A 17,784-nucleotide genomic window follows, 5' to 3' on the forward strand; every position below is an offset into this window, starting at 1 on the left:
AGGTGGTGATCCGTCATCCACACTGATATGTCTGCCAGACATGCAGAGATGCGATTCGCCACCTGGTCATCAGAAGGGGGAAAGGAGAAGATTAATTGTGTGTCGTCTGCATAGCAATGATAGGAGAGACCATGTGAGGTTATGACAGAGCCAAGTGACTTGGTGTATAGCGAGAATAGGAGAGGGCCTAGAACAGAGCCCTGGGGGACACCAGTGGTGAGAGCGCGTGGTGAGGAGACAGATTCTCGCCACGCCACCTGGTAGGAGCGACCTGTCAGGTAGGACGCAATCCATGCGTGGGCTTGGATTGGGGAATACGTTGGGATACTTCAGCTGTTCATACTCATTTTGAATGTGTAGGGACACATTTTAGAGTACTAAATCAAATGTGATTCATTGGATATTGCAGAGACACGTGACATGTGTTTTCACATTCATTGGCGAGTTCGTATGAAATTAGATCCTTCTGTAGACATACGGAATAGTCCCCAAATGTCCATAACTTTGCATTATGTCAGTATTTTGGAACGTTTGAATGCAAACGTTTTTGAATGTACTTTTACGTTTGTTAAACGTTATTTTGTTGGACATGTTTACGTTCAACAAGATTTTAGCCTTTATTCGAGTCGCGGAAGGAATTTCGTGCCACGGCTACTGTGAGTGGTGCATTTCGCTAGGGACCTAGACTAGCTTGCCAGCTGTAAGATACTAGCTAGCTGAAAAACGGTTTCGTTGTTGCTATCTAGTCATTTTGCTTATTATTATTATGGTCGCTGATCTGTTTCGCTAGGTAATATGTTTGTCGATTCAGTGAATCTATTGTTAAAGTTAGCTTGCCAAGAAACTAACGTTAGCTAGCCATTTTGTAACGTAAATGTGAACTTGTATTTCGCTAACGTCAGAGTTGGTTTATAAAGGTGTTAAATGGCTTTAACTTCGTTTTAATATGTACTTGTTGGATGTATAGCGTCAACTTGCAAGCTACAAACGCCTGTCGCATAATATTTCCTCGCTAGTACTTGTTTAAACTTTTGTGTGATCATCAGTCGTTGCTTGTTTGTCAGCCTTATTGCCTTTATTGAACGCATTATCGACCCAATTTGATCAACTGTTATTGACAACAGTTGAGTGATTTATTGGTTTAGATGACAGACCCCACTTAAGGTGTTTCCAGTCCTTTCTGTTGAAAGTAGCTAACGTTAAGTTCAGAGTTGAAAATGGACAACTTGACTCTACTGGAGGCCTCGTGTCTTTCTCCAATAAGCAACATCACATCACCCTTGGATTTCACCCTGCTCACACCCTCCCAACTGGGTATCTCCACTCAAAGTTTCACGCCATCTTCTAACGTCAAAGGTAATTCCGAGAGAAGAAGTGAGTTGATATCATTCCACTGGGTGCACTGCTCTTTCCGACTTTACCCTGCAATTACCTCATTAGTATAACCCTAAACACAAATTGATCTGGGCAATGTAGCTAGCTATATGTTCAAGGTCTAGACATTGCTTTGTCAAGACACAAGACAATGGTTTGTTTTTCTGAATCAAGAATGTCCCATTGAATTGTGCATGTATTGTCTTTCCCCAGAAAAATCTTGCCTAGCTCAGCTGAAGGTGAAGCGGAGGTCCAATGTTGGGGTACGGAGTTTCAGAGACCAACTCCCTAATCCACTACATTGCCCAACAAAGGATGAAAACTCCCCCCACAACACCACAGGTGAGATGAGTTTGCTCATTCATTCATACTCAAAGATTGTGCAATTAACTAACTAGTGCACTGCAGATAAAAGTTGCTCTAGGACTGTTTGTGTTCATCTGAGTTGGAGCTATAATAGTCTTAGTTACATTTATGACAAGCCTATAAGCTGTCTTTTGCTACACTGCATTTGTCATTTAAAATGAACCAATTGCATCACATAAAATTTTAAGCCGTTTGTGTTCACCGTGCATTTCTTTTTTCTCTCTCTTCGTAGGATACCCAAGCCATCCCCTTCTTTCCCAGAGTCGCCTCTACTCTAAAGCAGAAGATGGCCATCTTCCAGAGCATTATGAATGTGGAGGAGAATGAAGATCACACGGGGGGATGCATCAAAACAAGAGATGTTCTGTCTGGTGGTCAGTCTGCTTCAATGTAAAAGCATAAATCAGTTATTAATCACATATTACGTGAACTGAAACTGGTGCTTTGTCTGAGTATACTATTTAAAAGTTATCAGATTATGCTGAAAAAAATATCTTACAAATCCGGTGTGTAGCACCTTTAAACATTTTTTGGGGAAAAAGTAATTTCAGAAAATGTCCATAATATACAGTATCTGGCGCTAATAGTGGAATTATAGTGTTCTACAGTATTACGCCAGTGTTGTGATTGGCTGTGATATTTGCCTATTGATTTTTCCAGAAGGAGCAGAATTTGTTGTCGAACTGGGAAAGCTGTTTCTTAATTTCCTTCTTGCTAAAATTCTACACTGTTCCCTCAATTTCAGTTTGTGGTACAATGATTCCCTACACTATTCACTGCTTGTTTTCTCAATCACCACACTGGTGGGTAAGTAATACTGTGAAACACTATCGTTCCACTATTAGCAGAATATGTATTATGGACGTTTCCTGAAATTACAATGCAACAACACAAATCCTATGTGTAGCACCTTTTAAAGTTTGAATATATACGTTATACTTCAGTGAGGGCATGGAGAAACCAGCATTTTTCTGGTGTTATGATTTTGGAGCTCCTAAAAATGTCTCATCCAGAAACTACAGATTGTCCCTTTTAGTATATTCTTTAAGAGTTTTCTATTCTGGGCTATAGTTGTTGATGGGTGTTGTCTTAACTATCAGGTGGGTGGAGCTGTGATAGTGGTGGGAAGGAGAACATGTCCCCAGTGAGCCAGCATCCCTCTCTGACTTCCCCACCCAGTAAGAGGTGCTGCACAGCACGCACTCTGGGGGAGTGTGTGGAGGAGATTAGGGAGGCCACTACTCCTGTCCTCAAACGCACTGCCACCATACTCAAGCAGCAACAGAACACGGAGGTAACCTCATCACACTGGCAAAACATTTCTGTCTGTTAAATGACTAATATAACTTGGCAAACCATTCAGTTGGTGTTGGTGTCTTTTTTTCAACTTTGTCGTGTGCATGTTGAGCAACTGGTAAGAAAAGTCTTTATAAACTCAATTAATTATTATGAACCATTATACTGTGACCACAATGTCCTGACAACCACTAACCCATCATGATCACCTCCTCAGGTTGCAGTTGTCCAGGACAAGGACCATCAGCCAGCTCTCAATGTAGAACCTGCTAGTGTGTCTCTGTCACCAGCCCTGGGTACCGATGCTGTGTCCCAGATCACCCAGGGCAAGCCACAGCCCTCTCATATGATGCAGCAGCACTGCACTCCCACCAAGGATGACCAGGTAAAATTTCATCTAGCTTCTTCCCCACACAAACACACACACACACACATACCAAATTTGTTCCAAATGGCACCCTATTCCTTATGTAGTGTTGACTGACCTGGTGTAAAAAAATATGTATATACAGTGCCTTGCGAAAGTATTTGGCCCCCTTGAACTTTGCGACCTTTTGCCACATTTCAGGCTTCAAACATAAATATATAAAACTGTATTTTTTTGTGAAGAATCAACAAGTGGGACACAATCATGAAGTGGAACGACATTTATTGGATATTTCAAACTTTTTTAACAAATCAAAAACTGAAAATTTGTGCGTGCAAAATTTCAGCCCCTTTACTTTCAGTGCAGCAAACTCTCTCCAGAAGTTCAGTGAGGATCTCTGAATGAGCCAATGTTGACCTAAATGACTAATGATGATAAATATAATCCACCTGTGTGTAATCAAGTCTCCGTATAAATGCACCTGCACTGTGATAGTCTCAGAGGTCCGTTAAAAGTGCAGAGAGCATCATGAAGAACAAGGAACACACCAGGCAGGTCCGAGATACTGTTGTGAAGAAGTTTAAAGCCGGATTTGGATACAAAAATATTTCCCACGCTTTAAACATCCCAAGGAGCACTGTGCAAGCGATAATATTCAAATGGAAGGAGTATCAGACCACTGCAAATCTACCAAGACCTGGCCGTCCCTCTAAACTTTCAGCTCAAACAAGGAGAAGACTGATCAGAAATGCAGCCAAGAGGCCCATGATCACTCTGGATGAACTGCAGAGATCTACAGCTGAGGTGGGAGACTCTGTCCATAGGACAACAATCAGTCGTATATTGCACAAATCTGGCCTTTATGGAAGAGTGGCAAGAAGAAAGCCATTTCTTAAAGATATTCATAAAAAGTGTTGTTTAAAGTTTGCCACAAGCCACCTGGGAGACACACCAAACATGTGGAAGAAGGTGCTCTGGTCAGATGAAACCAAAATTGAACTTTTTGGCAACAATGCAAAACGTTATGTTTGGCGTAAAAGCAACACAGCTCATCACCCTGAACACACCATCCCCACTGTCAAACATGGTGGTGGCAGCATCATGGTTTGGGCCTGCTTTTCTTCAGCAGGGACAGGGAAGATGGTTAAAATTGATGGGAAGATGGATGGAGCCAAATACAGGACCATTCTGGAAGAAAACCTGATGGAGTCTGCAAAAGACCTGAGACTGGGACGGAGATGTGTCTTCCAACAAGACAATGATCCAAAACATAAAGCAAAATCTACAATGGAATGGTTAAAAAATAAACATATCCAGGTGATAGAATGGCCAAGTCAAAGTCCAGACCTGAATCCAATCGAGAATCTGTGGAAAGAACTGAAAACTGCTGTTCACAAATGCTCTCCATCCAACCTCACTGAGCTCGAGCTGTTTTGCAAGGAGGAATGGGAAAAAATGACAGTCTCTCGATGTGCAAAACTGATAGATACCCCAAGCGACTTACAGCTGTAATCGCAGCAAAAGGTGGCGCTACAAAGTATTAACTTAAGGAGGCTGAATAATTTTTCAGTTTTTGATTTGTTTAAAAAGTTTGAAATATCCAATAAATGTCATTCCACTTCATGATTGTGTCCCACTTGTTGTTGATTCTTCACAAAAAAATACAGTTTTATATCTTTATGTTTGAAGCCTGAAATGTGGCAAAAGGTCGCAAAGTTCAAGGGGGCCGAATACTTTCGCAAGGCACTGTATAACTTTGGTCCAAGGCCTGGGCCCTGGTCGAATGTAATGAACTATAATAATAATAATAATAATAATATATGCCATTTAGCAGACGCTTTTATCCAAAGCGACTTACAGTCATGTGTGCATACATTCTACGTATGGGTGGTCCCGGGGATCGAACCCACTACCCTGGCGTTACAAGCGCCATGCTCTACCAACTGAGCTACAGAAGGACCTATATAGGATTCCATTTGGGACACAACACCGCAGCCTCCTTTCCTCTCTGTGAAGCCCTCACAGTTCTGCAGCGAACACACCTGCTACTTTCACAACAGGTTCCTGCCTGGCTCTCAAACATTATCTTTGGTTCCTTCTCACCCCACAGGAGTGCTCTTTTGAACTGCACAGCCCCAGCCAACCTCTGGTTTTGCATTCAGGACGAGTCAGGACAACTCTGCCCCAGCTGTTCGCCATGCCATCTCTTTTGGAGATGAACCCCACTGGTAAATATGCTGCTCTCCTCTGTTGTTATAGAGGATCCTATCCTTTCATCTTTATCATGCTTTGAAGCCCAGTGCAAGTTAAGCATACTACAGACAATATTGACTAAGCAAAAACTGAGTCAAGAAAAGGCTTGTTTCTGAGAGCAGCAAAGGCTGTTGTTGGTCATGATTCATCACCCTCTAAAATGTTTCTGTATAAGAAGCAGTAGGTTGAATAAATCGGTTATGGTCAAATGATGTTGATGAATAAACAATATTTATTTGTCCTTCAGATGAAGCTGATGGTGGCAACGTTAACTCCACTATGAAGAAGCAGGTGCGTTTTGGGATTCTGCTGCCCCCTGAACTCTTTGACAAGAATCTTCCTCCCAGCACCCCTCTACGGAAGGGGGGAACCCCGGTCCGCGCCCCAACATCTGCCGGGGGGTCCCAGCTGAGGTCACTGCTGAAGACCCCCTTAACCCTGGCCCGGCCGGACTTCATCAGCCCCTCTCTAACTGGAGCCTCCCCACCCCTCACTATGGGACCCTGCTGTGGGGAACAGGAGAGCACCCACACTCAGGGAAAGGTACCTGTCAATCACCAACACAGTGATTGACCTGTCCCAAAATGATGAGGCCAGGGTCTTATTCATTAGGGACCAAACGGAAGCAGACAGTTACTGAAACAGGAAGGGACTACCTGAACTTCTAATAAGAAACACTTGTTTTCCTTTGCCAAACGTTTTGCTACAGTGTTCCCTAATGAGTACAACCAATCATTGAATTGTTCTTTCTGGTAATCCAGCATGTGGGTTAGTTATTGACCATGTAAATAATGCAGTAATTCTCTATGCCCTCAGATCCCTTTCCCTTCAATGGAAGAAGTTGACAGTTCATGGATGGACAATGCAGGTTGATTGTTGAACAGTGATCATTGCTGAGAGGAAGCTGTTTTAAAATTTCACATTGTTGTCACTTGCTTTATGTATTTTCAGAGCTGGAGACTGGACCTCTGGATCTGACCTCAGCTTTTCAAGAGGAGGACTCTGTTTGTGAGGAAATGCCAGGTGAGATCTAGTTACTAGTATCTAGTTTAGACTGGTGGTGTGTCTCAAATGACACCCTATTTCCTAAATGGTGCGCTATATAGGGAATAGGGTGCCATTTGGGACTTATGGTCAGAATTCAAATTCTATTCCACCCACCTTTCTCTCTCTCCCCTTATGTAACAGCACCTCAGCCTCAAGTCATTGGTTTAGTGTTTACAGGGGTGTCAGTGAGGTCAAATGAGAGGCTTAAGCGGAGGTGTGTTTGCTTTAGATGCTGCCCCAGTGCCTGACCCTGCCCTGGAGCCAGAACCAGCCGCCACAGCCCGCTCTCGCAGCAGAAAGAGAAAGGTCTGGTAATGCACCACTCATTCACTGAACAGGATATCCTCATTCCCTCCACTTACACACCAATTAGATAATATTGGTCCAGAGATATTATTACTGTCTTAATCTGATGATCTAGGGTTAATCTCAATGGAAGAGCTTGTGAGTGTATCCACATAGATCCTATCCTAATGCCACCTCTAACTGTATATCTCTTCATATCTCTCTTATCTATCTCTGTTCCTTCAGCAACCAGAGGAGAAGAGTGAGCCTGTGAAGAAGAGGTCGTCTCGTACGGCTGCCAAGTCTGCCTGTGGGAGGATGAAGGTCGGTCTGGGCTCTGCTCATCACTCATAAGTCTCGCTAAAGAGACGTATAATATTACACACTGTGGCTGTGGGTAGTACAGTGAGCTAAGCCTCTGGGAGGTATTACATACACAAAGCTACTTGCCTCATTGTAAGCCATGGTCAATCTGCCTTTCTCATGTTCAAGGAATTTAGGTGGTTGTTTAATTAAAATTTCTGCAGGAATTAAACTTAATTTAGAAGGTGGTGGTGTTTGGAGTACTTGTGGTATTTACTTTAGTTTTGGAAAGGAAGGGAATGAGCATTTGAGGGGCCAAAGAAGAAACTACTGGGATTGTTATAATAATAATAATATATACAGTCCATTCTGAATTTTCAGACCCCTTGACTTTTTCAACATTTCGTTACGTTGCAGCGTTATTCTAGTATAGATTAAGTCATCTACACACAATACCGAATAAAGACAAAGCAAAAACAGGTTTTTATTATGTATTACAAAAAAACAGATCACATTTACATAAGTATTGAGACACTTTACTCAGTACTTTGTTGAAGCATCTTTTGGCAGTGATTACACCATTGAGTCTATTTGGGTATGAAGCTACAAGCTTGGCACACCTGTATTTGGGGAGTTTCTCCCATTCTTGTCTGCAGATCCTCTCAAGCTCTGTCAGGTTGGATGGGGAGTGTCGCTGCACAGCTATTTTCAGGTCTCTCCAGAGATGTTTGATCAGGTTTAAGGCTGGGCTCTGGCTGGGCCACTCAAGGACATTGAGACTTGCCCCAAAGCTAAACCTGCGTTGTCCTGGCTGTGTGCTTAGGGTCGTTGTCCTGTTGGAAGGTTAACGTTTGCCCCAGTCAGAACCTGCTCCAGAGTGCTCAGGACTTCATCAAGGATCTCTCTGTACTTTGCTCCCTTCATCTTTTCCCCAATCCTGACTAGTCTCCATGTCCCTGCCACTGAAAAACATTCCCACAGCATGATGCTGCCACCACCATGCCTCACCATAGGGATGGTTCCAGGTTCCCTCCAGACTTTACTCTTGGCATTTAAGCCAGAGAGTTCAATCTTGGTTTCATCAGACCAGAGAATCTTGTTTCTTTAGGTGCCTTTTGGCGGACTGTCGCGTGCCTTTTACTGAGGAGTGGCTTCAGTCTGTCCACTCTACCATAAAGTCCTGAATGGTGAAGTGCTTCAGAGATGGTTGTCCTTCTGGTAGGGCTGATCCCAATTAGTCAATTGTTTGGCTGTTGGTCGATTTGTTTTGGTCGAGCAGTAACATTTGCACCCATCTCAGTGAACTAATTTAATGCGGAGGCCTAGACTAAAAGCCAATTTATGCTCGATACGAAAATGTGGTCGGAGGCTCCATATGGAGGGTGTGACGAAATTGCTGAGCATGCAGAGGCTAAATCCAGCTCTGTACCCATCACTACGTGCCTCCCAAATGTTGTAACAATGCGGAGGGCTTTGTAAAGCTCCGCATTGACATGATTGGTTGACGGTAGGTGGGGGTGGTACATCCTGTATAAATACAAACTCACTTCCTTGACAACAGCTCTGCGAAGCGCAAGAAGTATGAATGGCTTGACTTCTGCTGAGATCGTATCACCGTAAATGCTGCATGGCCAATGCAGACGTGGGATTGACCAGGCTCCCAGATGCACAATGCACTGCTCTCTCCAGAATGCGCTCTCTTGCCAATTTGTGCATATTCCTTGTTTTACAACTTTATTGTGTGAATTGTTTGCATTTGACTGTTAGTGTATATCAATTCCCCATTACATGCAGTATCTGTCAAAGGTTTGGACACACCTACCCATTCAAGAGTGTTTCTTTATTTGTACTATTTTCTACATTGTAGAATAATTAGTGAAGACATCAAAACCATGAAATAACACATGGAATCATGTAGCAAAAAGTGTTATATTTGAGATTCTTCAAAGTAGCCACCCTTTGCCTTGATGACAGCTTTGCACACTCTTGGTATTCTCTCAACCAGCTTCACCTGGAATGCTTTTCCAACAGTCTTGAAGGAATTCCTGCATATGCTGAGCACTTGTTGGCTGCTTTTTCCTTCACTCTGCGGTCCAACTCATCCCAAAGCATCTCAATTGGGTTGAGGTCGGGTGCTTGTGCACTCCAAATACACCTGCACGTGCTTCTACACCTGCATTGCTTGCTGTTTGGGGTTTTAGGCTGGGTTTTCTGTACAGCACTTTGAGATATCAGCTGATGTAAGAAGGGCTATATCAATTGATTTGATTTGAAATAGCCCTTACATAGCCTGGAGCTGTGTTGGGTCATTGTCCTGTTGAAAAGCAATTGATAGTCTGAACTGGAACGAATTGCAAAAATCGCTGAAGTTGGAGACTTTTACCTCTCTCACCAACTTCAAACATCTGCTATCTGAGCAGCTAACCGATCGCTGCAGCTGTTCATAGTCTATCGGTAAATAGCCCACACAATTGTAATTATTCGCCTACCTCCTCATGCCTTTTGCAAACAATGTATATAGACTCTTTTTTTTTCTACTGTGTTATTGACTTGTTAATTGTTTACTCTGTGTAACTCTGTGTTGTCTGTTCACACTGCTATGCTTTATCTTGGCCAGGTCGCAGTTGCAAATGAGAACTTGTTCTCAACTAGCCTACCTGGTTAAATAAAGGTGTTCTCAACTAGCCTGCCTGGTTAAATAAAGGTGTTCTCAACTAGCCTGCCTGGTTAAATAAAGGTGTTCTCAACTAGCCTGCCTGGTTAAATAAAGGTGTTCTCAACTAGCCTGCCTGGTTAAATAAAGGTGTTCTCAACTAGCCTGCCTGGTTAAATAAAGGTGTTCTCAACTAGCCTGCCTGGTTAAATAAAGGTGTTCTCAACTAGCCTGCCTGGTTAAATAAAGGTGTTCTCAACTAGCCTGCCTGGTTAAATAAAGGTGTTCTCAACTAGCCTGCCTGGTTAAATAAAGGTGTTCTCAACTAGCCTGCCTGGTTAAATAAAGGTGTTCTCAACTAGCCTGCCTGGTTAAATAAAGGTGAAAAAAAAACACAAAAAAAATAGTCACACTAAACACAACACCAGATGGGATGTCTTATCGCTGCAGAATTCTGTGGTAGCCATGCTGGTTAAGTGTGCCTTGAATTCTAAATAAATCAGTGTCACCTCCATGCTTCACGGTGGGAACCACACATGCAGAGATCATCTGTTCACTTACTCTGCGTCTCGCTAAGACTCGGCGGTTGGAACCCAAAATCTCATTTGGACTCGTCAGACCAAAGTACAGATTTCCACCGGTCTAATGTCCATTGCTCGTGTTTCTTGGTACTGTATATCACAGGTTGTACATTTACCGTTAATTCCTATAATTTCTAATCTACAATGTTTATGGTTATTTCTTTTAATGCATTCAATATTATTTCAGTCTTCCTGTTTTCTTGTCGGAGTGGACATGTTGTTTGCAGAGTGCATAACCTATGCTACACTTGTGAGAAACAACTTTTGGTTTATTTCATTCCATTTACTAGTTCTGTCAATTTAGTCATTGTCTTTTGTTTGGAGCTCTCCTGTCAATGTTGAGTAAGGACGTGCACGTATAGAGGTAGGCCTATAGTTTACCCCGCCTGCATGCAAATGTAGGTATAAAAATGTGCCCATTTGGGGATCTCATAGTATTTCTGATTGGCTTAATGCATCACTACTAATAACCTGTGGAAATTCGCAAAGTAATGTTTTCTTCACCTCAAACAGCAAGCAAACAGTCTGTTTTTACATCCATTGAGAATGACAATAGTTCCTCAATGTATTTGAAAAATCTTTCCAGTTCTCTCCCTTTCAATAACCACTTGGCGTGAAAGGGGAAAATGTAATGCTCTGATCCAGTGGAAACGTCATAAAATAGGCTTCTTATCAGTACTTGACTTGGACTGAAATAGGTTCCGGTGCTTATTTTGTCTGCGGGTACTGTTTATATTTAGGTGCAGGAGCTCCACAAATCTTTTGAGCTAATATTCTATAAGAGGAACAGGAGCTCAAGCAGTAGAACATTTGAGGTGCCGGTACTCAGTGAGCTACTGCCTAAGTCAAGCACTGCTTCTTATCCCTTGTGCAAATAGCCTAAAGCTGTGTCTGTCCAGAACATGGGAAAATGAGGGCCGAGAATATTTTCTACAATGTTGCAAGTCCGCTAGGCAAGCTTTGGGCCTGACCCAAGTTAATAGTTGATGCAATGTTTCAAGTTCGTTGCAGATGTGTAGCCAATGTGATTTATTGGATATTTATTTTTAATCTGGATATTTTCTACCTGCAGGCCGCAATGTTATTTGTTGGCTTTATGTAGGTTGTTCTTACATAAATGGCAATAGAAGTTAGTTTTTAGGTTTATTTTAATTTATTTGGATAGAATTGTTATTAACCATATGACAATGATTTTGAGATATAAAGGCATTATTATAAATTAAATGAAACTTTCACAAATGTGCATATGTAACATAACTGGCAGGCAGATCGGTAGAAATAGTATTCTACATGAGAAAGTTTGCCGACTCCTTGTGTAGCCTATTACCGGCAACTTCAGGAGAGTAATGTCAGATCCTGCGAAAGCCAGCAGGAGCGGGAGGAGAGTAGTTGGGTTAAGGTTTTTTCTTCTAGTTATCTTGCTCTGTCGCCCTCTTGAGGCATCAGACAAGCTCAATGCACATAGTTGATTTTACTAAAACAGGTTCTTGGTCACCTCCCTAAGCAAGGCCCTTCTCCCTGGATTGCTCAGTTTGACTGGGCGGCCAGCTCTAGGAAGAAGAGTCTTGGTGGTTCCAAACTTCTTCCATTTAAGAATGATGGAGGCCACTGTGTTCTTGGGGACCTTCAATGCAGCAGACATGTTTTGATGCCCTTCCTCAGATCTGTGCCTCGACACAATCCTGTCTCGGAGCTCTATGGACAATTCCTTTAACCTCATGGCTTGGTTTTTGTTCTGATGCACTGTCAACTGTGGAAACTTATATAGATGACGTGTGCCTTTTCAAATCATGTCCAATCAATTTAATTTACTACAGGTGGACTCCCAAGTTGTAGAAACATCAAGGATGATCAATTGAAACAGGATGCACCTGAGCTCAATTTGAGTCTCATAGCAAAGGGTCTGAAAATTTATGTAAATAAGGTATTTTTGTAAAAAAAAAATATAAAAAAACATTTGCTAAAATGTCTAAAAACCTGTTTTCACTTTGACATTATGGGATATTGTGTGTAGATTGATAAGGAAAACATTTTATTTCATCCATTTTAGAATAAATAAGGCTATAATGTAACAAAATGTTGAATAAGTCAAGGGGCCTGAATACTTTCCGAATGCACTGTAGTATATGCCAGTTAACATAAGCTTTTATACAAAGTGACTTAGTCATGTTGGTATACAATTTACATATGGGTGGTTCTGGGAATGGAACCCACTACCCTGACGTTACAAGTGCCGTGCTCTACCAACTGAGCTACACTTGTAATAACTGCATTCCTCAGAGGTGACAGTAAAACAATGAACAATCAAAACATAAACAAGGAGTGATGTAAGAATGGGGCAAACCAGGTTGGGTGTTCACTGTGTTTGTGTTTCTCTAGAACTCAGCAAAGCATTTCTTTGGGAAGAAGGCGGTGGACCGTTCTCTGTATGGGAAGAGAGACTATGCATCCAAGAACCCTACCCTCAGTCCCATCACGGAGGTCCTGTCCTCCCTTAGCCACTCTCCTCAACACCCCCACAACTGCAAACCCACAGGTAAACACACAGCTGTTAGGCTCTGTTCGAATACCCAGGAAGAATCATTCCTTCCATGAACTAATCATTGATCTAACATGTTTGGTGAGAGCCAGGCTTCCACTGTTGGATTCACAGTATACATCAAGGAAGTATTCGAACAGGCCTTGGACTACAATAACTTATGAAGAGACTTTAGATCAGGGGTCGGCAACCGTCCCACGGGCGGTTTTATTTTTTAGGGTCCCCCCCCAAGTTTTGGGTGAAAATTGTTGGCCTAAAAATACTAAAATCACCATTTAAAAAATCTGCTCCCAAGTATTCCCACAAATAGAGATTTGTAGAAAAGTATTCAGAAAGTATTCAGACCCCTTCCGTTTGTCCACATTGTTATGTTAGCCTTATTCTTAAATTCAGGAAATTAATTGTTTTCCTCAACCTACACACAATACCCCATAATGACAAAGTGAAAACCGGTTTTGAAAATTTGTGTATTGTGTTAAACATTTCATTACAGAAATACCTTTTTTTCATAAGTATTCAGACCTTCTGCTATAAGACTCAAAATTGAGCTCAGGTGCATCCCGTTTCCATTGATCATCCTTGATGTTTCTACAACTTGATTGTAGTCCACCTGTGGTAAATTCATTTGATTGGACATGATTTGGAAAGGCACACACCTGTCTATATAAAGGTCCCACAGTTGACAGTGCATGTCAGAGAAAAAAACAAGCCATGAGGTTGCAGAAATTGTCCCTAGAGCACTGAGACAGAAATGTGTTGGAGGAGATCTCGTGAAGTGTAGCAAAAAATTGTCTATCATTGAAGGTCCCAAAGAACACAGTGGCTTCCATCATTCTTACATGGTAGAAGAACCCGATGGTCACTTTGCCCGAGTTCCTCTGGAGATGGTTGTCCTTCTGGAAGGTTCTCACATCTCTGCAGCACTCCACCAATCAGGCCTTTATGGTAGTGTCCAGACGGTAGCCACTCCTCAGTAAAAGACACATGACAGCCAGCTTGGAGTTGGCCAAAAGGTACCTAAAGGACTCTGACTATGAGAAACAATATTCTCTGGTCTGATGAAACCAAGATTGAACTCATTGGCCTGATTTCTAAGCTTCGTGTCTGGTGGAAACCTGGCACCATCCTTACAGTGCTGTGGGTATGTTTTTCAGTGGCAGGGACTGGGAGTCTAGTCAGGATTGAGGGAAAGTTGAAAGTAGCAAAATACAGAGAGCTCCTTGATGAAAACCTTCTCCAGAATGCTCAGGACCTCAGACTGGGGTGACGGTTCACCTTCCAACAGGACAATGACCCCAAGCACACACCTAAGACAATGCAGGAGTGTCTTTGGGACAGGTCTCCAGGTGTTATTTTCACAATTTCTTTTTGGGCTTAATTGTGGTCAATTTGCAGTGTAAAGTGTTATAATTATTTTCTGGCCCCCTGACCAGCTGCAGTTTAATCTAGTTTCCTACACCTGACTTAGATACACCACTCAAGTCAAGGCACATTCAACTACTCTCACGGACTCAGACACTTGAGATACAATACTAAGTTCAGTCAATAGAAATGCTACTACTGTGTATTGTATATGCATTCTCATAGGCCATTCACTCTGACTAGGTGCATGTCCAGACACAGTCTGTATTGGTAGCTACTAGCCCTAGACGGTACATTTTCCATTTTAGTTATTTAGTACATGCTTTTGTCCAGAGCAACTTACAGGAGCAATTAGGCTTGTGTCTTGCTCAAGGAAGGGCACATCGACAGATTTTTCACCGAGTCAGCTCAGGGAATCGAACCAATGACCTTTTGGTTACTGGTCCAACGCTCTTAACCGCTAGCCTACCTGCCACCCTTTTTTAACATTTTGCCTGTTCTGGGAACGTACATTTTTCAGGTTTCAGGGAGGTTCTGAGAACATTTTACGATGGTTCCCCAAAAGTTTTCCTGGTAGGTTTTATTAATCTTCTGAGGATGGAAATTATAGGTTATTTTAGGTATTTAATTAACGTTCTGAGAACATGTTTCATGTTCAGTAGTAACCCATGTTGTCTGTCCTCCCGCCACAGCCAAAGAAGACTCCATCCTATTAGAAGAATACTTTAACAGTGACCCCGTCACCGCAGTGGTCACAGCTGCAGCTCTGTGGTCAAGCTGCTTCTGCCCCCCGGTCAGTGAGGACTCACCAGAAGACACCACCCCAGCTGCAGAGCCATCTGATGGGCTCTCAGTAGACTACCAGAGCCCTATAGGCTCCACCACCACAGACAGCTCTGGGACTGGAAGAGCAGCACAGATCTGGAGAAGATGGTCAGGTCCAACAAAGACCTCCAGAACCAAAAGGCAGAGTGTTATTAGAGTAGGTAGAGGGAAGGGCAGGAAGGTCAGTGTTCCTGTTGATAACTGGCTGAGTGAAGAGACCGAGGAGCAGGTAAAGAACTTTGATACAGAACAAGACCCAACAGAAACAACCCAGCCAGAGGTTTTAGTGTCCAGCCCAGCCAAGCACACAGTCCCTGGTAACAGAGAGGGTGAACCTAATACACACTGTACCTCAGACCCTGTAGATACCGATCAATGCACTGGCACACTTCCAGATGCAGGTAGGAGTGGGGATAGTCCAGCTAGAGCAGACACTGATACTACTACACCCTGCCCTCCTCCAGATGAGGTTAGCACCACAGTGGCTCCCACAGAGCAGAAGGCAGTGAGCCATGTAGAACAGAGTCCAAACAAAGGCGGGCAGAGAGGAGCAGCTCAGGGCCCAGGCCGCTCCAGAGGTAGAAGGAGCTCTATATACGCCAGCTCAGTCATAGAGGAGGAGCAGGCTTCCCAGCCAAATCGGCCACGGGCAGTGGAGAATGATAACCATGGGTCCGGAATGGAGCTGGGTAACGTTATAGAACAGGCCTCCACCTCCTACCCAGACTCCCTCCTTCCCCCCTGGGCACAGAAGGAGTTCAACATTGATGATGTGCTAAGGCCTCTCCCCTGCAGGTGGCATCAGTCTGTCCGCCGCAGCCTGAGGAACCAGAGCAGCACCCTCGAGGCCTCTGGCCTGGCCTGGCTACCCCACACCTCTCCGGACTCCATTAGTGCTGTCTGCAGGAAGACCAGGCGCAGACACAGCTCCATCCAGGATCTACTACACCCTCCCCTGGAAGAAGTGAATCACACTGACCTATGAGCCACTCCAATGCTAGTCTGTCCACTACCTGTACACTGGCTGTGAATGAAATGGTACCCTATTCACTACGAAGGTCCTTATTTCTTTTTGACTAGGGTTGGCCATTTCCACCTGCTTTTGATGGCTATTGATTGTTGTGAGTTTTCTAAAGCACTGTTTTTGTTTTTAGTAATTAAGTAGTATAAATAGAACAAGATCTACCTTTTAATGTGATTTAACAAGTTTGGTAGTTGTCATTTACCAAGGCTCATGGGAGTAGGAGATGTACAGACTTTGTACAGACAGATGTGCATCTTTTACTCTTTGAATGTGTACCTCCTGTATTCATTAAATAAAATGGGGCTCTTCCAAACTATTAATTGTCTGAACATTATACAGGCCTCTTTTAAATGTCTGAAAAGTTTAATTATAAATATATACACTACCGGTCAAAAGTTATGGAACAGCTACTCATTCAAGGTTTTTAAAAACTATTTTCTATGTTGTAGAATAATAGTGAAGACATCAAATCTATGAAACAACACATGGAATCATGTAGTAACTAGAAAAGTGTTGGACTGTTATTTCCCTTTGCTTATTTGAGCTGTAATTGCCATAATATGAACTTACCAAATAGGGCTGTCTTCTGTATACCATCCCTACCTTAACACAACTGATTGGCTCAAACGCATTAAGAAGGAATGAAATTCCACAAACAAACTTTTAACAAGGCACACCTGTTAATTGAAATGCATTCCAGGTGACTAGCTCATGAAGCTTGGGGCAGCAGGTAGCATAGTGGTTAGAGCGTTGGACTAGTAACCTGAAAGGTTGCAAGATCGAATCCCCGAGCTGACAAGGTAAACCTCTCATTCTGCCCTTGAATCAAATAAAATGTATTTATATAGCCCTTCGTACATCAGCTGATATCTCAAAGTGCTGTACAGAAACCCAGCCTAAAACCCAAAAAGCAAGCAATGCAGGTGTAGAAGCACGGTGGCTAGGAAAAACTCCCTAGAAAGGCCAAAACCTAGGAAGAAACCTAGAGAGGAACCAGGCTATGTGGGGTGGCCAGTCCTCTTCTGGCTGTGCCAGGTGGAGATTATAACAGAACATGGTCAAGATGTTCACATGTTCATAAATGACCAGCATGGTCGAATAATAATAAGGCAGAACAGTTGAAACTGGAGCAGCAGCACTGCCAGGTGGACTGGGGACAGCAAGGAGTCATCATGTCAGGTAGTCCGGGGGCATGGTCCTAGGGCTCAGGTCCTCCGAGAGAGAGAAGGAGAGAATTAGAGAACGCACACTTAGATTCACACAGGACACCGAATAGTACAGGAGAAGTACTCCAGATATAAAAAACTGACCCTAGCCCCCCGACACAAACTACTGCAGCATAAATACTGGAGGCTGAGACAGGAGGGGTCAGGAGACATTGTGGCCCCATCTGAGGACACCCCCAGACAGGGCCAAACAGGAAGGATATAACCCCACCCACTTTGCCAAAGCACAGCCCCCACACCACTAGAGGGATATCTTCAACCACCAACTTACCATCCTGAGACA

At 43.1% G+C, this 17,784-nt stretch overlaps 1 protein-coding gene across 5 annotated transcripts; it reads left to right on the forward strand.

Moving 5' to 3' along the window:
* The first annotated feature begins 1,214 nt into the window (after positions 1-1,214).
* On the forward strand, positions 1,215-16,591 carry LOC124036476 (cell division cycle-associated protein 2-like). 5 transcript variants are annotated; one of them, XM_046351122.1, is made up of 14 exons: positions 1,215-1,356; positions 1,588-1,716; positions 1,973-2,114; positions 2,841-3,034; positions 3,254-3,421; positions 5,514-5,631; positions 5,904-6,199; positions 6,473-6,524; positions 6,608-6,679; positions 6,933-7,009; positions 7,235-7,312; positions 12,905-13,061; positions 14,947-14,999; positions 15,119-15,286. In XM_046351122.1, exons 2-14 carry the CDS (start codon positions 1,630-1,632, stop codon positions 15,140-15,142), a joined length of 1,518 nt encoding a protein of 505 aa, XP_046207078.1. In that variant the 5' UTR covers positions 1,215-1,356; positions 1,588-1,629; the 3' UTR covers positions 15,143-15,286. The 5 variants fall into 5 exon arrangements, with proteins under 5 accessions (XP_046207078.1, XP_046207074.1, XP_046207075.1 ...); XM_046351118.1 differs by lacking the exon at positions 14,947-14,999 and having other exon boundaries at positions 15,119-16,591; XM_046351119.1 differs by lacking the exon at positions 14,947-14,999 and having other exon boundaries at positions 1,234-1,374; positions 15,119-16,591.
* The last annotated feature ends 1,193 nt before the right edge of the window (positions 16,592-17,784 follow it).

This window comes from Oncorhynchus gorbuscha, linkage group LG05 (assembly GCF_021184085.1).
Source record: "Oncorhynchus gorbuscha isolate QuinsamMale2020 ecotype Even-year linkage group LG05, OgorEven_v1.0, whole genome shotgun sequence".
NCBI classification, from domain to species: Eukaryota; Metazoa; Chordata; class Actinopteri; order Salmoniformes; family Salmonidae; genus Oncorhynchus; species Oncorhynchus gorbuscha.